The following is a 20,191-nucleotide window of genomic DNA, read 5'->3' on the forward strand; positions in this document are numbered from 1 at the left end:
AGAGTAGGTTTCTAAGAGAAAGTAGAAGAAAAAATAATGAGAAAATAAATGGAAAAATAAGAAAGTGAGGAAGAATATCTGTGTCAAATCTAAGTCTATATCGCAGGACTCCAGTCTCCTCCAATATTCTTTCTAACCCCATCTGACTTCTCTGACATTGGAAGAAGAGAGAAACATCTTCATCATAATGGGAATAATTGATGACCTTGGATTTGGGGAAAGAATTAGGTTGTTTCTCTAATCAGGAAAGAAGTTCTTTCCTGGGGCGGGGGGGGGGGGGGGGCGGGAAGAAAGCAAGTTTAAAAGCTGTAGTCACTAACACAGTGCTTAGCTAGGGAGCAGACTCTTGAAGTAGCCAATGCTTCCTTGTTAATGAGTACTAAACAGCTGCTGGGGGCCTTTCCTCTCTAGAGGCAGAGATGAAAACTCTTTTCTTATGAACTAAGAGAAATAAATTGTTCTCTCCTCCTATACTTTGGTCAAGTCATATAACTCTTTCACAGTTGAAATAAAACAGAACAATTATTAGGAATAACATTGTAATAATTACTCTGTACACCAAATTGTCCCCAGCTGTGCATTTTTCCCACTCCAAATGAGAATGTGGTGGTTTCTACCAGGAGGTAGAGCTGTGATTCTGCTCATTATCCTGGCATGTTATTATAGCTAATCTCTAGTTCCTATATGCACTCAATTCTCTAAACTTCTTGCAAAGCTACATAAAGTTATGTGCAAAAACAAACAAAAAAAGGGAAAAACCTGCCTTTTTAACTTTGAAATATACTTGTTCTTCTTAACAATAGTGGTTGATATTCTTTTATGTGTCAATCGTGCCGGGAAATGTGCTGAGCACTTTATTTCATTTAAGTCTAAAATAAACCTAAGAAATAGGTAATTTAATACGTCCCACTTGACAGATGAAAAGACAGATTTTACAGGCATTAAACAATTCCTCAAGATGACCTAGTGAGTCACTGTCCTGGATCTCATCTAATTGCAAAGTGCATGCTCTTCACCATCCCACTATTTTTCCCCCCAATCCTACTCCCTGTAGTAGAAAACAGGTTGTTGTTTTAATGTCTTTATGGAGGAGGGGACTCATGAAGTAAAAAATACTTACGGCCCATAAAAGTCATAATGGGAGCCCAGTAATAGGAGCATAGAGAAGCTTTCATCCTTATCCACCCATACAGCCTTCATTCTATCTATGCTTTAAGTACAAATGTAGCCTAAAAATCAGTCTTCCACTTAGAAGAGGAATTAGACACAACTAAAGACAGAAATTCTGGATATAAGAATGATGAATCTCACAGACCTGTACCCCTGAAACAAATAATACATTATATGTTAATTAATTGAATTTAAAATTTAAAAAACTGGAAAGATAAATAAATAAATAAATTTGCTTGGGGCACCTGGGTGGCTCATTTGGTTAAGCGTCCGACTCTTGATTTTAGTTCAGGTCATGATCTCAGGGCTTTGAGAATGAGCCCTATGTCAGGCTTCACACTGGGCGTGAAGCCTGCTCAGATTCTCTCTCCCTTTTTGCCCCTCCTCCCCAACCCCCCACCCCCAGCTCCCACACACACATTCTCTTGTTTTAAATAATGATATTGATAATAATAAAATAAATTTGCTTGTAAAAAAAAGAAATTCTTGATATAAAAAGGAAAATTTTCTGTTTCTGGTTGGTAGACCATTGAGCATATAACATAAATCATGTGGTCTGCTGTGATGGAGGAGGCCATTTTTTGCTGCCTAATTGTCTTCTGCTTATATCCTCATTGCCCAGATTAGAATACTTTCCACAGCTCTTTGGACTGCCATGGGAGCTAAAGGCCCTGTCTAGCTTTCTGTTCTAACACAGGTTCAGGTTAGAATATTCCACTAGCACCTCTGTAGAATGTTAGAATAACTTCCATTTTTCCTTCATTCAACACATTTGAGTACCTGCTATGCATTAGACTTATTGCTGGCACTGCTTATACACTGGTAAATACAACAGACATACTTTCCACCCTCACGGAGTTTGTAGTCTTTAACCAACAAATAAACATACAATAAATATGTAGTTTTATACTGTGATAAATGCTAAAAAGAGAACCAACAGAGTGTGTTGATAAAGAATTACTTAGATCAGTTACTCAAGGAAAGTCTCTGATAGATGAGGAGAAACTGGCCATGTGGCAAGCAGGGAGAACACTCTAGAAAGAAGAACATATGTGAAGGCCCCCAAGTAAAGAGAAGCCTAGCACATACTAAGCCAATGAGGCATGAATGAAGTGAGAAAAAGAAAAAACTGAAGAAGGTAAGAGTGAAGAGCTGGGTAGCAGTCAGATTATTCACGGCAGAGCCTTGTAGACATGGTAGGGAGATTGAATTTTATTCTAAAAGTAATAAAAAGTCATTAAGAGTCTTTAGCAAGAGACTTAGGTTGTGTGAATTATATGTTTGCAGAAGATTTTCTGGTACCTGAGTAGTGAATAGATTAGAGAAGGCAAGAATGGAAGCAAGTGCACTGATAACAAGACTGTTAATGCAACCCAGATTCCAAACTCTCCAAATGATAATTCTTTTGTTATTGTCTGCTCTATCACCATCCCTCCCCCAAAGCAGGGTTCACATTCCAAGTTGTCCAGACATACTCGTGGAACACTAGTCTCTCAAGATGTTCTGAAAATAAGACTCTGGTCAAATAAATGTAAGAAATTCTGCATGCTAACTCTCCTTCTTGGAGATTCAGAATGTAAACTAATGTAGTAAAGGTGTCAGGAAGTGTTTCAGAACATTTGTGTATCCCAGTATTTCTCCGAATTATTGGACCATGGAACGTTTTATCTCTCCTCCCCCAACATAATGTTAATATTCTGCAAAACTGATATTCTCCAGAGCACATTTAAGGAAACGGTACCATCAGTCTTTCTAACCAAGAGTTAACTCATTGTTCTTGCTTAACTGAGACCCCATTTCTCCACTTCCCTATCAATTATTTCAATGGTTTAGACAATATTGTCTGACTCCACATACATTATATGATTTCTTCTCTCCATTTCTACCATCTATTTTCTGTCACTTGTCTCTTTAGTTTTACATTGTAAAGGTTGATAAAGTTTTCCTTCCTTTCAGTAACCATAATTTTCTTTATTTCTGGATCTGGATCTTCTGTGAGATAGCTGTTGAGTATCTTGAAATGATCCTCTATATTAGTAACATTTTATCTCAAATTTTCTATGCCTGTCTAAAGCTCTGTGTATAGGAGATTTTCTCTTCCAATTATTTTATTGGACTCTTTTAAGAGCTTTTTGGAGATATGATTTGATACAAATTTATTTAAATATACACTTGAAGTGTACAACTCAATAGTTATTTACAGGGTTGTGGAAGCACTAATACAATCTAATTCTAGAATATTTAATTTCAGAAAGAAACCCTGTATCTATGAAGAGTCACTTCCCATTTCTCCACAATCTCCACCAGCCCTGACCCACCACTAATCTACTTTTGTCTCTATCTATTGCCTATTCTGTTCATTTCATATAAAGGAAATCATACAATGTTGGTCCTTTTGCAATTGCCTTCTTTCTGCTAGCGTAACGTTTTCAAGCTTCATCCATATTGTAACCTGTATTGGTATTTCATTTCTTTTTATTGTCAAATAATAGTCCAATGTATGGATATGCCACTTTTTATTTATCCATTCATCAGTTAAGGATATTTGGGTTGTTCCTACTTTTTGGCTATTATGAGTAATGCACGATGAATATTTATACATGTTTTTATGAACATACATTTTCATTTCTCTTGGGTATATACCTAGGAGTCAAATTGCTAATCATAATGGTAACTCCGTGTTCAACTTTCTGAGTAACTACCAGACTGTTTTCTAAAGCAGCTGCACCATATTACAGTCCCACCAGCAGTGAATGAAATTTCCAATTTCTCCAAGTTTTCTCCAATATGTATTCTTTTTCTTTTCTCCAATATTTATTCTTGCTTATATTTTTTTATTTTGACCATTCCAAAGGATATGAAGTGGTATCTCATTGTGATTTTGATTTGCATTTCCCTAATGACTAATGATACTAAGCATACATTCTTGTGTTTACTGGACATTTGCATAGCTTCACTGGAGAAATGTCTGTTCAAGTCCCTTTTGCTCATTTTTAAAATGGGGTATGTGTCTTTTTATTGTTAATTTGTAAGAGTTCTTACTGTATATCTTGGCTACAAGTCACTTATCAGATATATGACTTGCAAATATTTTCTCCCATTCTGTATGTTCACATTCTTTATAGTATCATTCGATACATAAAACTTCTTAATTTTGATGAGGTCCAATTAATCAATGCTTTCTTTTTTTCCTTATATTTTTAGTGATGTACCTAAGAAATCACTGTCTAAACTTCACTGGACTTAATTTCAGTAATTTTAGTTTTAAAAAATATCTTTTTATTCTCTTTGTACCTTTTTTTCCATAGAAATGTATTTTTATCTGGTAAGTACAATATCTTCCCATACCTTTATAATAATACTAACTTCACATTTTTATTTTTAAAATTCTGATCTTGAATTATAGTTCTTCTGGGTCAGTTTTTTTATTTATTTATCTTAGGTTTTCTTTCTCATGCTACTGGTTTCCTTCTTATGTCTTGTGATCTTTGGCTATCCATATTTAACAAGTGAAGACTAAGTAGATTCTTCTAGGTAGCAGGTACAGATTTTTCTCAGCTGTTGAATATTTAGGCTTTTTAGATAAGTCTTTCCTTTCACTGGGATCTCTATTTTGTGGGCAGAGCTTGTTCACCAACACACTTCACTTTAGAGAGGGAGTAACGTGGGGGACAGACAGCCTTTGGGCTAGGTCATATGCTTTATCTCAGTGATTTACTATGCAGGATCAACTCCATTTTAGCGGAACTAGCTTATCCCTAGGCAATCCCTTCACTTTCTTTGGTGAACTTCTAAATCTTGGGTTGGAGAGATTGAGCTATCTTTACTCTGTATGGGCAGTGTAGAGGACTTAAAATGATGGAGGGGAAAGCTGAGCTATAAGAGGAGTTCCACTTCAGACAGACTTTTATATAAACCCCTTGGCTTGGTCCCCCTTTCTCACCCCAGCTCCTCCTGACTCTGAGGCTATCTTCTAGATGGACTAGCTATCTTTTCCCAGAGCCTATGTTCTCTGGGTTGCTACTTCCTCACTCTGCTTAAGCTGTCAAAGGCCTTCCATCTGCTTACTCTCTTAGAGAAATTTGTCAAAAATCTCTCATCTGCTTATGATCCCTCTGTTGTGAGTTTGTTAATATGGATTTATTCTTTATCAATTTTTAATAGGAGTTGGGATGGTAGTTCCAAGAGGAAATGGAGCTTGTGCTCAGGTATCCTGTGCTCAGGTATGCCTCCTGAAGTTGAAACACACCCAATATTTTTTAAAGCCATCTTTTGTTGCTCCAGGGATAGTATTCCCTGAATATGAAAGTATGTTCATCTTGGCGTCACTTCCTTTTGAAAAGCTCCCTTTTCTGCATGTTATGGCCCTTGAAAGAGAGAGATTAACTGTCCAAAAGGAGGAAGTCATCCTTTATTAACTCACCCCCACTTTACTGAGATATCCATCAATAAATCATATCTACCCTAATTTCTCTCTATCTTCTCTGCCATTACTTTAACCCAGTCTACCATCATCTTGTAATGAAATGGAATTCTTACTGAGCTCTTTTGATCCCTTACTTTTGCACTCTGAAACCTATTTGGCACAGGGAATAGAGCAGACTTTAGTATATGTCACTGCTCTTACAAAAACTCTGTAGTGGCTTTCCATTGCTTATAAAATAAATACACAACTTCTTTACCATGGTATACATAGTCCAGTAATGATCCTGTCCTAGCCCATCTCTGTGTTCTCACCTTCTACCATTCTCTTTTTGCTCACTGTACTCCCCATCCTTCTATTCCTCAAATGCTTTACCCTTAGTTCTGATTCAGGACATTGACAAACATGACCTAGAATCTCTACCTACCTAGAATCTCTACAATTTTCTTCTCTCTACTCAAATACAAAGTAGGTGTTCAATAAATATTTATTGAGAGGAAATTTAGTAGTCATCTCACTAGGATGTAAAGGCCTGAAAAAAGGCCCAATAAACACACTTTCCATGAATTGCTGTTTTTCTTGACATGCCATATCGGCAAAAATAGATTAGCTCCTCACTCTATAGCAGATACAGCAACAAACTCCAAATAACTTAAAAGAGCCTAATACCGAAAATTTAAACTTTAGGAAGCCTAGATGGAAAAGAAATGTGTAAGGGAAGAAACTGAAAAGACTATCAATAAGAGTGCAGACAAGAACAATTTTAATAAAAATGAACTTCTGAAACAATAAAAACATGTTTCAAAGTAATAAGAAAAGCAACAGATTAAGATAAAATTGTCATTATATACATGATGTGTACAAGATTACAAAAGAAAAACAGAAAACTGATGTAACACTAAAAACCAATTATTTACCAATTCTTACCCTTTTAGATTAAAAAAACCTCACTGACTACTGAGCCAGGCATGGCTCAGGTCATTAAGCATCTGCCTTCAGCTCAGGTCATGATCCCAGCATCCTGGGATGGAGTCCTACGTTGGGCTCCTTGCTCATCAGGGAGCCTGCTTCTCCCTCTGCCTGCTGCCTTCCTGCTTGCACACACACACTCTCTCTCTGACAAATAAATAAATAAAATCTTAAAAAAAAAATCACTGTCTAAAATGGCCAGTTCACAAATGAGGAAATGAAAATAATAAAACAAGCATTTTATTAGGTACTTCCAATATGCTAGTCCTGAAGAAATAAACGTGAAGATTCCATCTCTGTCAAACTGGAGTTATATCCTAATTGGGAAGGTAATTCTGTTTAGTCCTATAACTACCTAAGTAAAAAAGCTTAGTTCTCTAAAACTGAAGCTAAATATAATGATTTACATAAATTACCACAAATTACTTAAATCACTATATAATGATTTTCAATGCTTCACAATCACATTTGTGCATACTGATCACATTCAAATCAAGGAATTTAGAACCATCTGTTGAATAAGACAGTATTCATTCAACAAGCATTTATAACACACCTACTATATTCATAGGTTCTGAGGCTAAATGAATAAACAGACTAGGTCCTGGTCCTAGTGCACAGTCTACCAGGGAAGGCAGATATGTAAATAAATAATTTATCAATAATTTGATAAGTGCTAACAAAAAGAATACAAAAAACAAAATGCTATTATAAGGACAGAGGAGGTGATTAAAAAGTCCTGCCTGAGAATGTCAGAGAACACTTATTGGAAGGAGGAAAAATGAGAGGAGAGTGACATTCCAAAGAAAATGACACAAAATAAAAAGGGGCAAAGGTAAAATGTGTATAACCTCTCCCAAAATTTACATGTACTTTGATGTAGCTAAAGGCAGGCTGTGCAGAGAGGTATAGCTGATTACTAGCTGCAAAGTGAGGCAGTCACTGGACCCTATAGGCCGGGGTGCTTGTGAAAGCATCCAGACTTCAAGCAAGAGAGATCTGACCACATGTTGTATTTTTTTTAAAAAACTACTCAGAAAATCTATATGGAGAAATTATTAGAGTCTGACACTAGATATAGAGAAACCATTCAGGAAGAAGAAGGATAAGGTTTAAAATAAAATTGAAAAGAAGATGGGATGTGAGTGATACTAAGAAGTCAGAAATAACAGAAGTTAATAATTAACTAATGGACTATGTGAAAAAGGAGAGGAATGAATGTAAAATGGCCTCCTGGTCTGCACCTCAGGCAAAATGGTTATAGTGTTATTAACCAAACCTGGGATGGGGGAAAGGAGACAACATAAGGTTTTGGAAGATGTTCAATTCCTCTCATAGTTAACAGAATTCAAATTTAAATAGTCATGAGACACAGTCTTGCATTAATTAAAATAGAGTAAATTTTAAAAAATGGCTATAATCACTGCTGTGGGGTATTGGGGGATAAGATGTACTAATACATTGCTGCCCTACAACCTGGTGAAGTTGTTCTGAAAAGAAATTTGGCAACAAATAAAAAAGCCATAAAAATTACCATGTTCTTTGACCCAGAAACTTTTTGGAACATAGCCCAAGGATATAATTCAAAAGAAATAAAAAACCTATTTGTATAAAGATGTTTATAGCTGTACTATATATTACAGACAAAAACTGGAAACAGCCCAAATGCCCAACAGTGAAGGAACGTTTAAGCAGACTTCGGTACATTAATGCAATGGGATATCTTATTGCTATTAAGAATGACAAATATGAGAACTATGTAGAAATAAAAAAGGGAAATATAAAGCAATGAGTTAAAAATGCAGAACTCAAAATTATGCCTATAGAATGATCATAACTATGTAAAATTATGTCTGTATAACCAGGAGTACTGGAAAATACTACAGAGCTGGTAATTTAGAGTGCTGACATTTTTGTTACTGTTGGTTGAGTTGCTGGGAATATTTATGTGTTTCAAGTTAGAATTCACTATAAATTTAGTAAAATCACATTAAGAAAGATAAATCTCCATTTTTTCTAACACATAAAATTTTAAAAAGTGCTCATCAGTACGATCCCTTTCCCTAAGTGATTTTCTCTAGTCTCTTGAGTCCTATTGGTTTTTGGATGTATGAGGAAGTGGAACCCACACATACTCCATGACCTCCTAACTTAATCAAATGCCACCCCTTATAGTCATTCATAGAACCATGTAACTTTCCTTGGTATTGTTCTAGTTTTAAGATCAGTTAATTAATGTCTATGTCTCATCATTTTGCATGCTCCATGAGGGCAGAGAAAGTATCTGTTTTTGTTTATTATTACAATCCTAGTTCCTAATGTAATACAAGAACATTGCAGTTAACTCAAGAAACATTTGTAGGATGAATAAATGATTAACCCTGTAGGTCATGTTACTGAGAGGGCATTGTCACTTCCATGACAATACACTGATCAAATCATTAAAGAAAAAGGACAATCCAAAAGAATAACTACATGGGTTAAAAAGATAGTTACTGGCCCTGCTTTATTACGTATTATGAACTATGTATCAATAAAGTTCTACGCATGTGGTTCTTATCCCTTAATTGTAACACATAAAATGAAATCAGTCTCTCCTTCTCCATCACACACACACACACACACACACACACACACACACACAGTAATTTCAAAGTTCAGTGAAAGTATGCAAAAGAAAACTAAGAGCTGCATTTGTGGATAAGACCAAGGTCATGAAATTGCTGTGTAAAAAAAGGGGAAGTTGCTCCTGAGAGAGAAGGGAAGAAATGAAAAAGGTGGGGGGAAAGGACAGGAGCTGAACTAAGGGCTTAGGGATACTTTGTAAAAAGGAAAATGCCTAAAATTAAATTTTGGATTGTTAATGTTGTTACAGTGTTAATCCATGTGCCTTCCCAAACCTTCAGTGAAGTTTGCTATGTTCATTGCCTTAGATTAAGACTAAGCCACCACAAAAGGGAGGATAGAGTTAAAGAGACATCAAGTCACAAGGGCCATCTTAGAGGTTGGCCAAGGTTTCTCTCCTCTGATAATTTCTGTTTGTACTTGTATAACATTTATCTAATCTCATTTGGAATGTGCACTTCAGTGGTACTCATCTTCAATTTTTCAGGAATAACTATAGCTATCTAAGAGTATGATAGGATTGCACATAACAGGTGCACCTTGGTGCATACTCTATACTCCAGGGGAACTTCTGACTCTCCCAACATCATAGTTCTGACCCTTTCTGCCCCAGTCACATCTCCACTTTAGGTCCTGGATTCAACATTCAATTTCAGCCTACCTCCCACCATTCCCTCAGATGTTCCCTCCCACCCTGTATAACTGAATCTAACTTGCTTAGATTCGATCTGGGTTGGCCCAGCAATAGGACTGGGCATAGAACATTTAACATAGTGACTCATCCATAACCAGTGCTTAAAGATGATTATTAGATTCAGTCAAAATCAATTAAACATGGTAACAATTCCCTAGGATATCTTCTAATGAATCTATCAGTTAAGTAATGCTTTCATCTACAAGTAGCATTAGTTTTTCCAAACTTTTTAATCCAGCTATATTGGCCAGGGTTTTGTCAAGCTTTATTTTCTATAAGTGGTCATAAGAAAAAAGTAATAATATTTTGACTTTTTAAAAATAAAAATGTGATGAAATGCTATAATATTACATGCGCTTTTTAAGACAATGTAATCCCCTCCTGCCTGCCCAGGAGATTGTGACATCCTTCCCCAGTCCCATTACCTTCTGCTGACTATGGAAAGAAAGCCTGGAGAGATGCAAAATTCTTCTGCTGTTTGATGGAGAATCACTGATTTAGAGCTGGGGAAGTTACTATGAAAAAAGACTCTCCATCCTTCTTAAGACCACAAATAACTCGGAAAAGTAACAAATACATTAATTCATTATATTTATGAACAGTCTTACAAGAACTGCTAAAAAATATGACCTACCCATCTAGGAGGGCAATGACGTTCTTCCTGGGCCGCCCAATATTAGGGCCATATAAACTGGCTCTGGAGTAAATCCGGATGGGTTGCAACAGGCTCTTCAGCTGGATGTAATCCTTTCCCAACTGGCTGCCATTTACCGCCCGGCCATGCATGGTTCGATAGTTATTTGGCTCTAGATTAAAAGCAGACATGCAAGTCAGAGTTGAGAAGGGTAAGACTCTGCCAACCCTTTCCTGTCCACAGACTTTCTTCTTTTCTCTTAACAATGTGAATAAAATAACCAAAAAGAGAGTGTAAGCTAGTTTAACTTGAAGAACTATCATAACAAAAAGTTAAATGCCACTTTAGCATTCTAATCATTTTCAAACAATTTTCATATAAGATCACCTAATCCACAACACAGGGATTGTGCTGATTTTTGGGTGATACTTTATAAGAATGGTCTACTGGACTGAATAGTGTCCCCCAAAGTTCACATCTACCTGTAACTTCAGAATGTGACCTTATTTGGAAATAGAGTCTTTGAAGATATAGTTAAGATGAGGTCATATGGGATTAGGGCATGCCCTAAATCCAGTGACTGGTGTCTTTATAAAAGAATGAATGGCGGGGGGCGCTTGGGTGGCTCAGTGGGTTAAGCCTCTGCCTTTGGCTCAGGTCATGATTTCAGGGTCCTGGGATGGAGCCCCGTGTCAGGCTCTCTGCTCTCCCTCTGCCTGCTTCTCTGCCTACCTGTCTCTCTCTCTCTCTCTCTCTCTCTCTCTCTGTGTCAAATAAATAAATAAATAAAATCTAAAAAAAAAAAAGAAAAAGAATGAATGGAGAGGGAAATTCAGGTACACAGACACACTGGGAAGAGGGCCATGTGTTGAAAGAGGCAAAGATTGGAGGGTTGCTGCTATGCCAAGGATTGCTGGCAGCAGCTACTAAAAGCTAAGAAAGAGACAGAATAGATTCTCCCTTAGAGTCTCCAGAAGGAATCAACACTAGCAATGCTATGATTTCTGGCTTCTGGTTCCCTGAACTGTGAGAGAATACATTTCTGTTGTTTTATACCACTGAGCTTACAGTAATTTTTTATGAACAGGCTTAGGAAACTGATACAAATGGTAACAAAGGACAGCTTTATAAAGATGGTCATTGTATCAAAAAGAAAAAAGTCTTCATGTTCAATAACAAAGTGGCCGGGTGAAATAATTTAGAGCACAACACACTCTCTCAGTTTCTATTAACTTGGTAGTTCTAAAAGAACAAAGAAAGTCCTAAAAACCAGCAACTCCACTGCTGGAGGGAGCTAACTTGATTTGGAATTAAGCATGTGCTCTAGGTAAGGCCAATACCTGGATACCTTAAGATTTTGATACTGGTAGTGCAGCAGACTTTCAAGAAATTTAACAGGGAGATTTAGGGAATAAGTCAGTCTCAGTGGGCCTTGATAAGCTCACACATATGATATCGCTTTTACCACTGTGTCTCCTGACTTAAAAATAGTTTATCTGGAGTTAATGTTACTCCCTTCACCATATTCTACATGGTTTCCTCAATGTAAAATGTCCAACACCTGCAGGAACACATCTCTGCATGTGACCAGACCCACTAATTAAATATAAGTAACTCAGTTACTGCAGTCTCAGATGGACAGCCTCACTATTGCAGATCTGTAATTTAAATGCATACCCCTTGTAGTCTGGAAGACTGTGTATGCTCTGGAGAGACTGGAGAGGGCACTAACTATCCATGTACTTGCAGATGATTGTGAAATAGCACATTTATAAAGGAGACATGAGAAGGCATGCCGGAAAGGAGAAGGCTGTGAGAATTAGAAACTGTTTGAATTTAGAATATGTTCTCCAAATCACACACAGATCCATTTGCAAAATATGGAAGCCTTACTGGTGCAAGGTAAGCACAACCTCTAATCAAACATTGTCTCACCATTAAGCTATGCTGACTCAGGGACAACATTTAGGAAGCTGGTCTTAAGAAATGATTTTAAAAAATAGAAAAACTTAAGATACATCAGCAGCTACACAATGCAAGAGAGACAGACTTTACAGAGTTATTCCATGTAAATTGTTAAACAAACAAAAAAGAAACAACAAAACAACTTCTGGGATGGAGGATTCAGAATCCAGAGTTGTTCCAACATATTAGTTAGAATGTATAGTTTTCAACAAGAACAAAAATCACAGCATGAAAAGAAATAAGATAGTGTGATCCATAAACAAGTAAAAAAGCAGTCAATAGAAACTATCTCCTAAGGGACCCAAATGTTAGACTTCATGGGCAAGGAATTAAAAACTACTATTATAAAGATGTTCAAAGAACTAACAGGAATAATATAAAATTAAAGGAAAGTATGATTGAAGAGACAGAGTTTATAAAAAAAGTTTTCAAGTGGAAATCTTGGAACTAAAATGACTTTTCACATATAGAAGAACACAAGGAAATTATCAGCTGAATTTTTACCAGAAATAATGGAGGCCAGAAGACTGTAGGATGACATACTCAAAATGCTAAATAAAAAAAAAAAAAGTCAGCCAAGAATTCTATATGTAGCAATCTATCCTTCAAAACTGAAAGCGCAATTTAAACCTTAGCCAGAAAAACAAAGGACAGAATTTGATGTGAGAAAATCTGCCTTACAAGAAATGAAAAATGGACACTTTCAGGTTGAAAGGAAATGATACCAGATGGTGACTCAAAATGACACAAAGGAATAGAGAACACCAGTAATGGCAACTACATAAGTAAATATAAAAGACAGTTGAAAATATCCATTACTCTTTTCTTAACTAATTTAAATAACAGTTACATTAAACAGAAATTATAAAACTGTGTTATTGGGCTTATGATACATGAAGATGTAATATTTAGAATAATAAAGATGCAAAGGAGGGGGAAATTGGATTCTATCAGAGCAAAGTTTCTGTAGTTACCTGGAATTAAGTTAGTATTATTCTAAAGTAGATTGTAATGAGTTCTGATGTGTTACAATAAGAAACTACTATGAAAATAAAAAACAAAATAAAAACAAAGAAATTAAAGTAATATTTTAGACAATATCTTCTCTGAATAAAAAGGTAGTACAGGAGAAACAGGAATAAAAAATGAAATAAATGGAAAACACCAAGATGGTAAATATAAATTCAACCATATCAACAATTACATTAAATGTAAATGGATTGAACACTCCAATTAAAAGCAGAAGTTTTCAGGTTGAATAAAAATCTAAGATCCAACTAAAGAGACAGGCTTTAAAATAAAACACAAATAAAAAAAATTCATTCTTTGTGAAAACACAAATAGGTTGAAAGTAAAGGATGAAGAAGATATGCTATTGAAACATGTAACCATAAGAGAGTTGGAATGACTAATACCAGATAAAATAGACTTTTTAAGGCAACAATGTTTAAGACAACAATGTTACTAGGATAATGCAGGGCATTTTTAAATGATAAAGGGACAATTTTTAGGAAGATATAACAACTATAAACATAGACATACCAACAACAGAATACCTAAAGCATAATTGAAGAGAAAAATAGAAAATCCAGCAATAATTTGAGACATTCTCAGTAACTAATAGAGCAACTAGACAGAAAATTAGCATTGATATAGAAAACATGAAAAACACTATCAGCCAACTTGACCTGATTGATATCTATACAACACTCCACCCAACAACAGTAGAATATTCATTACTTTTTTTTAGTGCATATAGAATGTCCTTCAGGACACACCATACGGTAAGACATAAAACAAGTCTCATCTATTTAAAAGGATTAAATTATATAATGTATGTGCCCTGACTACAACAGAATTAAAAGAGAATTCAACAGAAAGAAATTTGAGAATCTATAAATATTTGGAAGTTAAACAAATAATCCATGAGTCAAAAAAGAATCACAAGGGGAATTAGAAAATATTTTTAATAAAATTAAAATGAAAGTATAATGTGTAAAAACATATGGGATGACACCAAAGGCACAATCCATGAAAGAAATAATTGATGAACTGGACTTCATTAAAATTAAAAACACTTGCTCTGCAAAAGACAATGTTATGAGAATGAGAAGACAAGTCACAAACTGGGAGAAAATACTTGCAAAAGATATATCTGATAAACAACTGTTACCCAAAATACACAGAGAACTCTTAAAATTTAGAAATAAGCAACCTGATTTAAAAATGGGACAAAGATTTCAGTAGATACCTCACTAAAGGAGATACACAGATGGCAAATAAAAATATGAAAAGATTAAAAAAATGAGAAGATGTTCCACATATGTTATCAGGGAAATGCAAATTAAAACAACAATTAAGGATGCCTGGGTGGTGGAGGAGTCAAGATGGTGGAGAAGTAGCAGGCTGAGACTACTTCGGCTAGCCGGAGATCAGCTAGATAGCTTATCTAAAGATTCCAAACACCTGAAAATCCATCGGCAGATCGAAGAGAAGAACAGCAATTCTGGAAACAGAAAAACAACCACTTTCTGAAAGGTAGGACCGGCGGAGAAGTGAATCCAAAGCGACGGGAAGATAGACCCCAGTGGGAGGGGCCGGCTCCCGGGAAGCGGCAGAGCAACGGCGAACAAAATCAGGACTTTTAAAAGTCTGTTCCGCTGAGGGACATCGCTCCAGAGGTTAAACCGGGGCGAAGCCCATGCGGGGTCAAAGTGGCCTCAGGTCCCGCAGGGTCACAGAAGGATCGGGGATGTCTGAATGTCGCAGAGCTTGCGGGTATTGGAACAGGAAAGCCGGCTACAGAGACAGAGCCGACAGTAAGCTCGCGGCTCCGTGTTACCTTGAACCGGTCGCAGGCTCGGTGAGCTCGGAGCACGGCCGGAGGTCAAGCAGACGGGAGTAACTGGGCGCTGTTCTCTGAGGGCGCACTGAGGAGTGGGGCCCTGGGCTCTCGGCTCCTCCGGGCTGGAGACCAGGAGGCCGCCATTTGTATTCCTGTCCTCCGGAACTCTACGGAGAGCGCTCAGGGAACAAAAGCTCCTGAAAGCAAACCCGAGCGGATTACTCACCCTGGCCCCTGCTAAGGGCGGTGCAATTCCGCCTGGGGCAAAGACACTTGAGAATCACTACAACAGGCCCCTCCCCCAGAAGATCAACAAGAAATCCAGCCGAGACCAAGTTCACCTACCAAGGAGTGCGGTTTCAATACCAAGGAGAGCAGCAGAATTCCAGAGGAGGAGAAAGCAAAGCACAGAACTCATGACTTTTTCCCTGTGATTTTTTTTAGTCTTGCAGTTAATTTAATTTTTTTCTTTTTCATTTTTTGATTTTTTTTCTCGCCTTCTGGTAAAATTTTTTAACTTTTAGCTTTTTCTTTTTTAACGTTTTTTAACCAGTTTATCTAATATATATATTTTTTCTTTTTTATATTTTTCTTATTTGTTTTTTTTTTAATTTTTTTCTTTTTTTTTTTTCTTTTTTCCTTTTTGAACCTCTTTTTATCCCCTTTCTCCCCCCTCACGATTTGGGATCTCTTCTAATTTGGTTAAAGCATATTTTCCTGGGGTTGTTGCCACCCTTTTAGTATTTTACTTGCTCCTTCATATACTCTTATCTGGACAAAATGACAAGAAGGAAAAATTCAACACAAAATAAAGAATAAGAGGCAGTACCAAAGGCTAGGGACCTAATCAATACAGACATTGGTAATATGTCAGATCTAGAGTTCAGAATGACAATTCTTAAGGTTCTAGCCGGGCTCGAAAAAGGCATGGAAGATATTAGAGAAACCCTCTCGAGAGATATAAAAGCCCTTTCTGGAGAAATAAAAGAACTAAAATCTAACCAAGTTGAAATCAAAAAAGCTATTACTGAGGTGCAATCAAAAATGGAGGCTCTCACTGCTAGGATAAATGAGGCAGAAGAAAGAATTAGTGATATAGAAGACCAAATGACAGAGAATAAAGAAGCTGAGCAAAAGAGGGACAAACAGCTACTGGACCACGAGGGGAGAATTCGAGAGATAAGTGACACCATAAGACGAAACAACATTAGAATAATTGGGATTCCAGAAGAAGAAGAAAGAGAGAGGGGAGCAGAAGGTATACTGGAGAGAATTATTGGGGAGAATTTCCCCAATATGGCAAAGGGAACGAGCATCAAAATTCAGGAGGTTCAGAGAACGCCCCTCAAAATCAGTAAGAATAGGCCCACACCCCGTCACCTAATAGTAAAATTTACAAGTCTCAGTGACAAAGAGAAAATCCTGAAAGCAGCCTGGGAAAATAAGTCTGTAACATACAATGGTAAAAATATTAGATTGGCAGCTGACTTATCCACAGAGACCTGGCAGGCCAGAAAGAGCTGGCATGATATTTTCAGAGCACTAAACGAGAAAAACATGCAGCCAAGAATACTATATCCAGCTAGGCTATCATTGAAAATAGAAGGAGAGATTAAAAGCTTCCAGGACAAACAAAAACTGAAAGAATTTGCAAACATCAAACCAGCTCTACAGGAAATATTGAAAGGGGTCCTCTAAGCAAAGAGAGAGCCTACAAGTGGTAGATCAGAAAGGAACAGAGACCATATACAGTAACAGTCACCTTACAAGCAATACAATGGCACTAAATTCATATCTCTCAATACTTACCCTGAATGTTAATGGGCTAAATGCCCCTGTCAAAAGACACAGGCTATCAGAATGGATAAAAAAACAAAACCCATCTATATGTTGCCTCCAAGAAACTCACTTTAAGCCCGAAGACACCTTCAGATTTAAAGTGAGGGGGTGGAAAAGAATTTACCATGCTAATGGACATCAGAAGAAAGCAGGAGTGGCAATCCTTATATCAGATCAATTAGATTTTAAGCCAAAGACTATAATAAGAGATGAGGAAGGACACTATATCATACTCAAAGGGTCTGTCCAACAAGAAGATCTAACAATTTTAAATATCTAGGCCCCTAACAGGAACTACATAAACCAATTAATAACAAAATCAAAGAAACACATCAACAATAATACAATAATAGTAGGGGACTTTAACACTCCCCTCACTGAAATGGACAGATCATCCAAGCAAAAGATCAGCAAGGAAATAAAGGCCTTAAACGACACACTGGACCAGATGGACATCACAGATATATTCAGAACATTTCATCCCAAAGCAACAGAATACACATTCTTCTCTAGTGCACATGGAACATTCTCCAGAATAGATCACATCCTCGGTCCTAAATCAGGAATCAACCGGTATCAAAAGATTGGGATCATTCCCTGCATATTTTCAGACCACCTTGCTCTAAAGCTAGAACTCAACCACAAAAGGAAGTTTGAAAAGAACCCAAATACATGGAGACTAAACAGCATCCTTCTAAAGAATGAATGGGTCAACCGGGAAATTAAAGAAGAATTGAAAAAAATCATGGAAACAAATGATAATGAAAATACAATGGTTCAAAATCTGTGGGACACAACAAAGGCAGTCCTGAGAGGAAAATATATAGCGGTTCAAGCCTTTCTCAAGAAACAAGAAAGGTCTCAGGTACACAACCTAACCCTACACCTAAAGGAGCTGGAGAAAGAACAAGAAAGAAACCCTAAGCCCAGCAGGAGAAGAGAAATCATAAAGATCAGAGCAGAAATCAATGAAATAGAAACCAAAAAAACAATAGAACAAATCAACGAAACTAGGAGCTGGTTCTTTGAAAGAATTAATAAAATTGATAAACCCCTGGCCAGACTTATCAAAAAGAAAAGAGAAAGGACCCAAATAAATAAAATCATGAATGAAACAGGAGAAATCACAACTAACACCAAAGAAATACAAACTATTATAAGAACATACTATGAGCAACTCTACGCCAATAAATTTGACAATCTGGAAGAAATGGATGCATTCCTAGAAATATATAAACTACCACAACTGAACCAGGAAGAAATAGAAAGCCTGAACAGACCCATAACCAGTAAGGAGATTGAAACAGTCATTAAAAATCTCCAAACAAATAAAAGCCCAGGGCCAGATGGCTTCCCGGGGGAATTCTACCAAACATTTAAAGAAGAAATAATTCCTATTCTCCTGAAACTGTTCCAAAAAATAGAAATGGAAGGAAAACTTCCAAACTCTTTTTATGAGGCCAGCATCACCTTGATCCCAAAACCAGACAAGGATCCCATCAAAAAAGAAAGCTATAGACCAATATCCTTGATGAACACAGATGCGAAAATACTCAACAAAATACTAGCCAATAGGATTCAACAGTACATTAAAAGGATTATTCACCACGACCAAGTGGGATTTATTCCAGGGCTGCAAGGTTGGTTCAACATCTGCAAATCAGTCAATGTGATACAACACATCAATAAAAGAAAGAACAAGAACCATATGATACTCTCAATAGATGCTGAAAAAGCATTTGACAAAGTACAGCATCCCTTCCTGATCAAAACTCTTCAAAGTGTAGGGATAGAGGGCACATACCTCAATATCATCAAAGCCATCTATGAAATCTCCATCTCAATGGAGAAAAACTGAAAGCTTTTCCGCTAATGTCAGGAACACGGCAGGGATGTCCATTATCACCACTGCTATTCAACATAGTACTAGAGGTCCTAGCCTCAGCAATCAGACAACAAAAGGAAATTAAAGGCATCCAAATCGGCAAAGAAGAAGTCAAATTATCACTCTTCGCAGATGATATGATACTATATGTGGAAAACCCAAAAGACTCCACTCCAAAACTGCTAGAACTTATACAGGAATTCAGTAAAGTGTCAGTATATAAAATCAATGCACAGAAATCAGTTGCATTTCTCTACACCAACAGCAAGACAGAAGAAAGAGAAATTAAGGAGTCCATCCCATTTACAATTGCACCCAAAACCATAAGATACCTAGGAATAAACCTAACCAAAGAGGCACAGAATCTATACTCAGAAAACTATAAAGTACTCATGAAAGAAATTGAGGAAGACACAAAGAAATGGAAAAATGTTCCATGCTCCTGGATTGGAAGAATAAATATTGTGAAAATGTCTATGTTACCTAAAGCAATCTACACATTTAATGCAATTCCTACCAAAGTACCATCCATCTTTTTCAAAGAAATGGAACAAATAATTCTAAAATTTATATGGAACCAGAAAAGACCTCGAATAGCCAAAGGGATATTAAAAAAGAAAGCCAACGTTGGTGGCATCACAATTCCAAACTTCAAGCTCTATTACAAAGCTGTCACCATCAAGACAGCATGGTACTGGCACAAAAACAGACTCATAGATCAATGGAACAGAATAGAGAGCCCAGAAATAGACCCTCAACTCTACAGTCAACTAATCTTCGACAAAGCAGGAAAGAATGTCCAATGGAAAAAAGACAGCCTCTTCAATAAATGGTGTTGGGAAAATTGGACAGCCACATGCAGAAAAATGAAATTGGACCATTTCCTTACACCACACACCAAAATAAACTCAAAATGGATGAAGGACCTCAATGTGAGAAAGGAATCCATCAAAATCCTTGAGGAGAACACAGGCAGCAACCTCTTCGACCTCAGCCGCAGCAACATCTTCCTAGGAACAACGCCAAAGGCAAGGGAAGCAAGGGCAAAAATGAACTATTGGGATTTCATCAAGATCAAAAGCTTTTGCACAGCAAAGGAAACAGTTAACAAAATCAAAAGACAACTGACAGAATGGGAGAAG

The 20,191-nt window shown here is 36.8% G+C and overlaps 1 protein-coding gene across 1 annotated transcript in view; it reads right to left on the minus strand.

The window, feature by feature from the left end:
• Positions 1-20,191, minus strand: part of HPSE2 (heparanase 2 (inactive)) — a 660,133-nt gene that overhangs the window by 226,825 nt on the left and 413,117 nt on the right. The window contains exon 5 of the mRNA XM_032313019.1: positions 10,516-10,687. Coding sequence (XP_032168910.1) covers positions 10,516-10,687 — 172 coding nt within the window. The remainder of the gene's footprint in view (positions 1-10,515; positions 10,688-20,191) is intronic.

Source organism: Mustela erminea, chromosome 14, assembly GCF_009829155.1.
Source record: "Mustela erminea isolate mMusErm1 chromosome 14, mMusErm1.Pri, whole genome shotgun sequence".
NCBI lineage: Eukaryota > Metazoa > Chordata > Mammalia > Carnivora > Mustelidae > Mustela > Mustela erminea.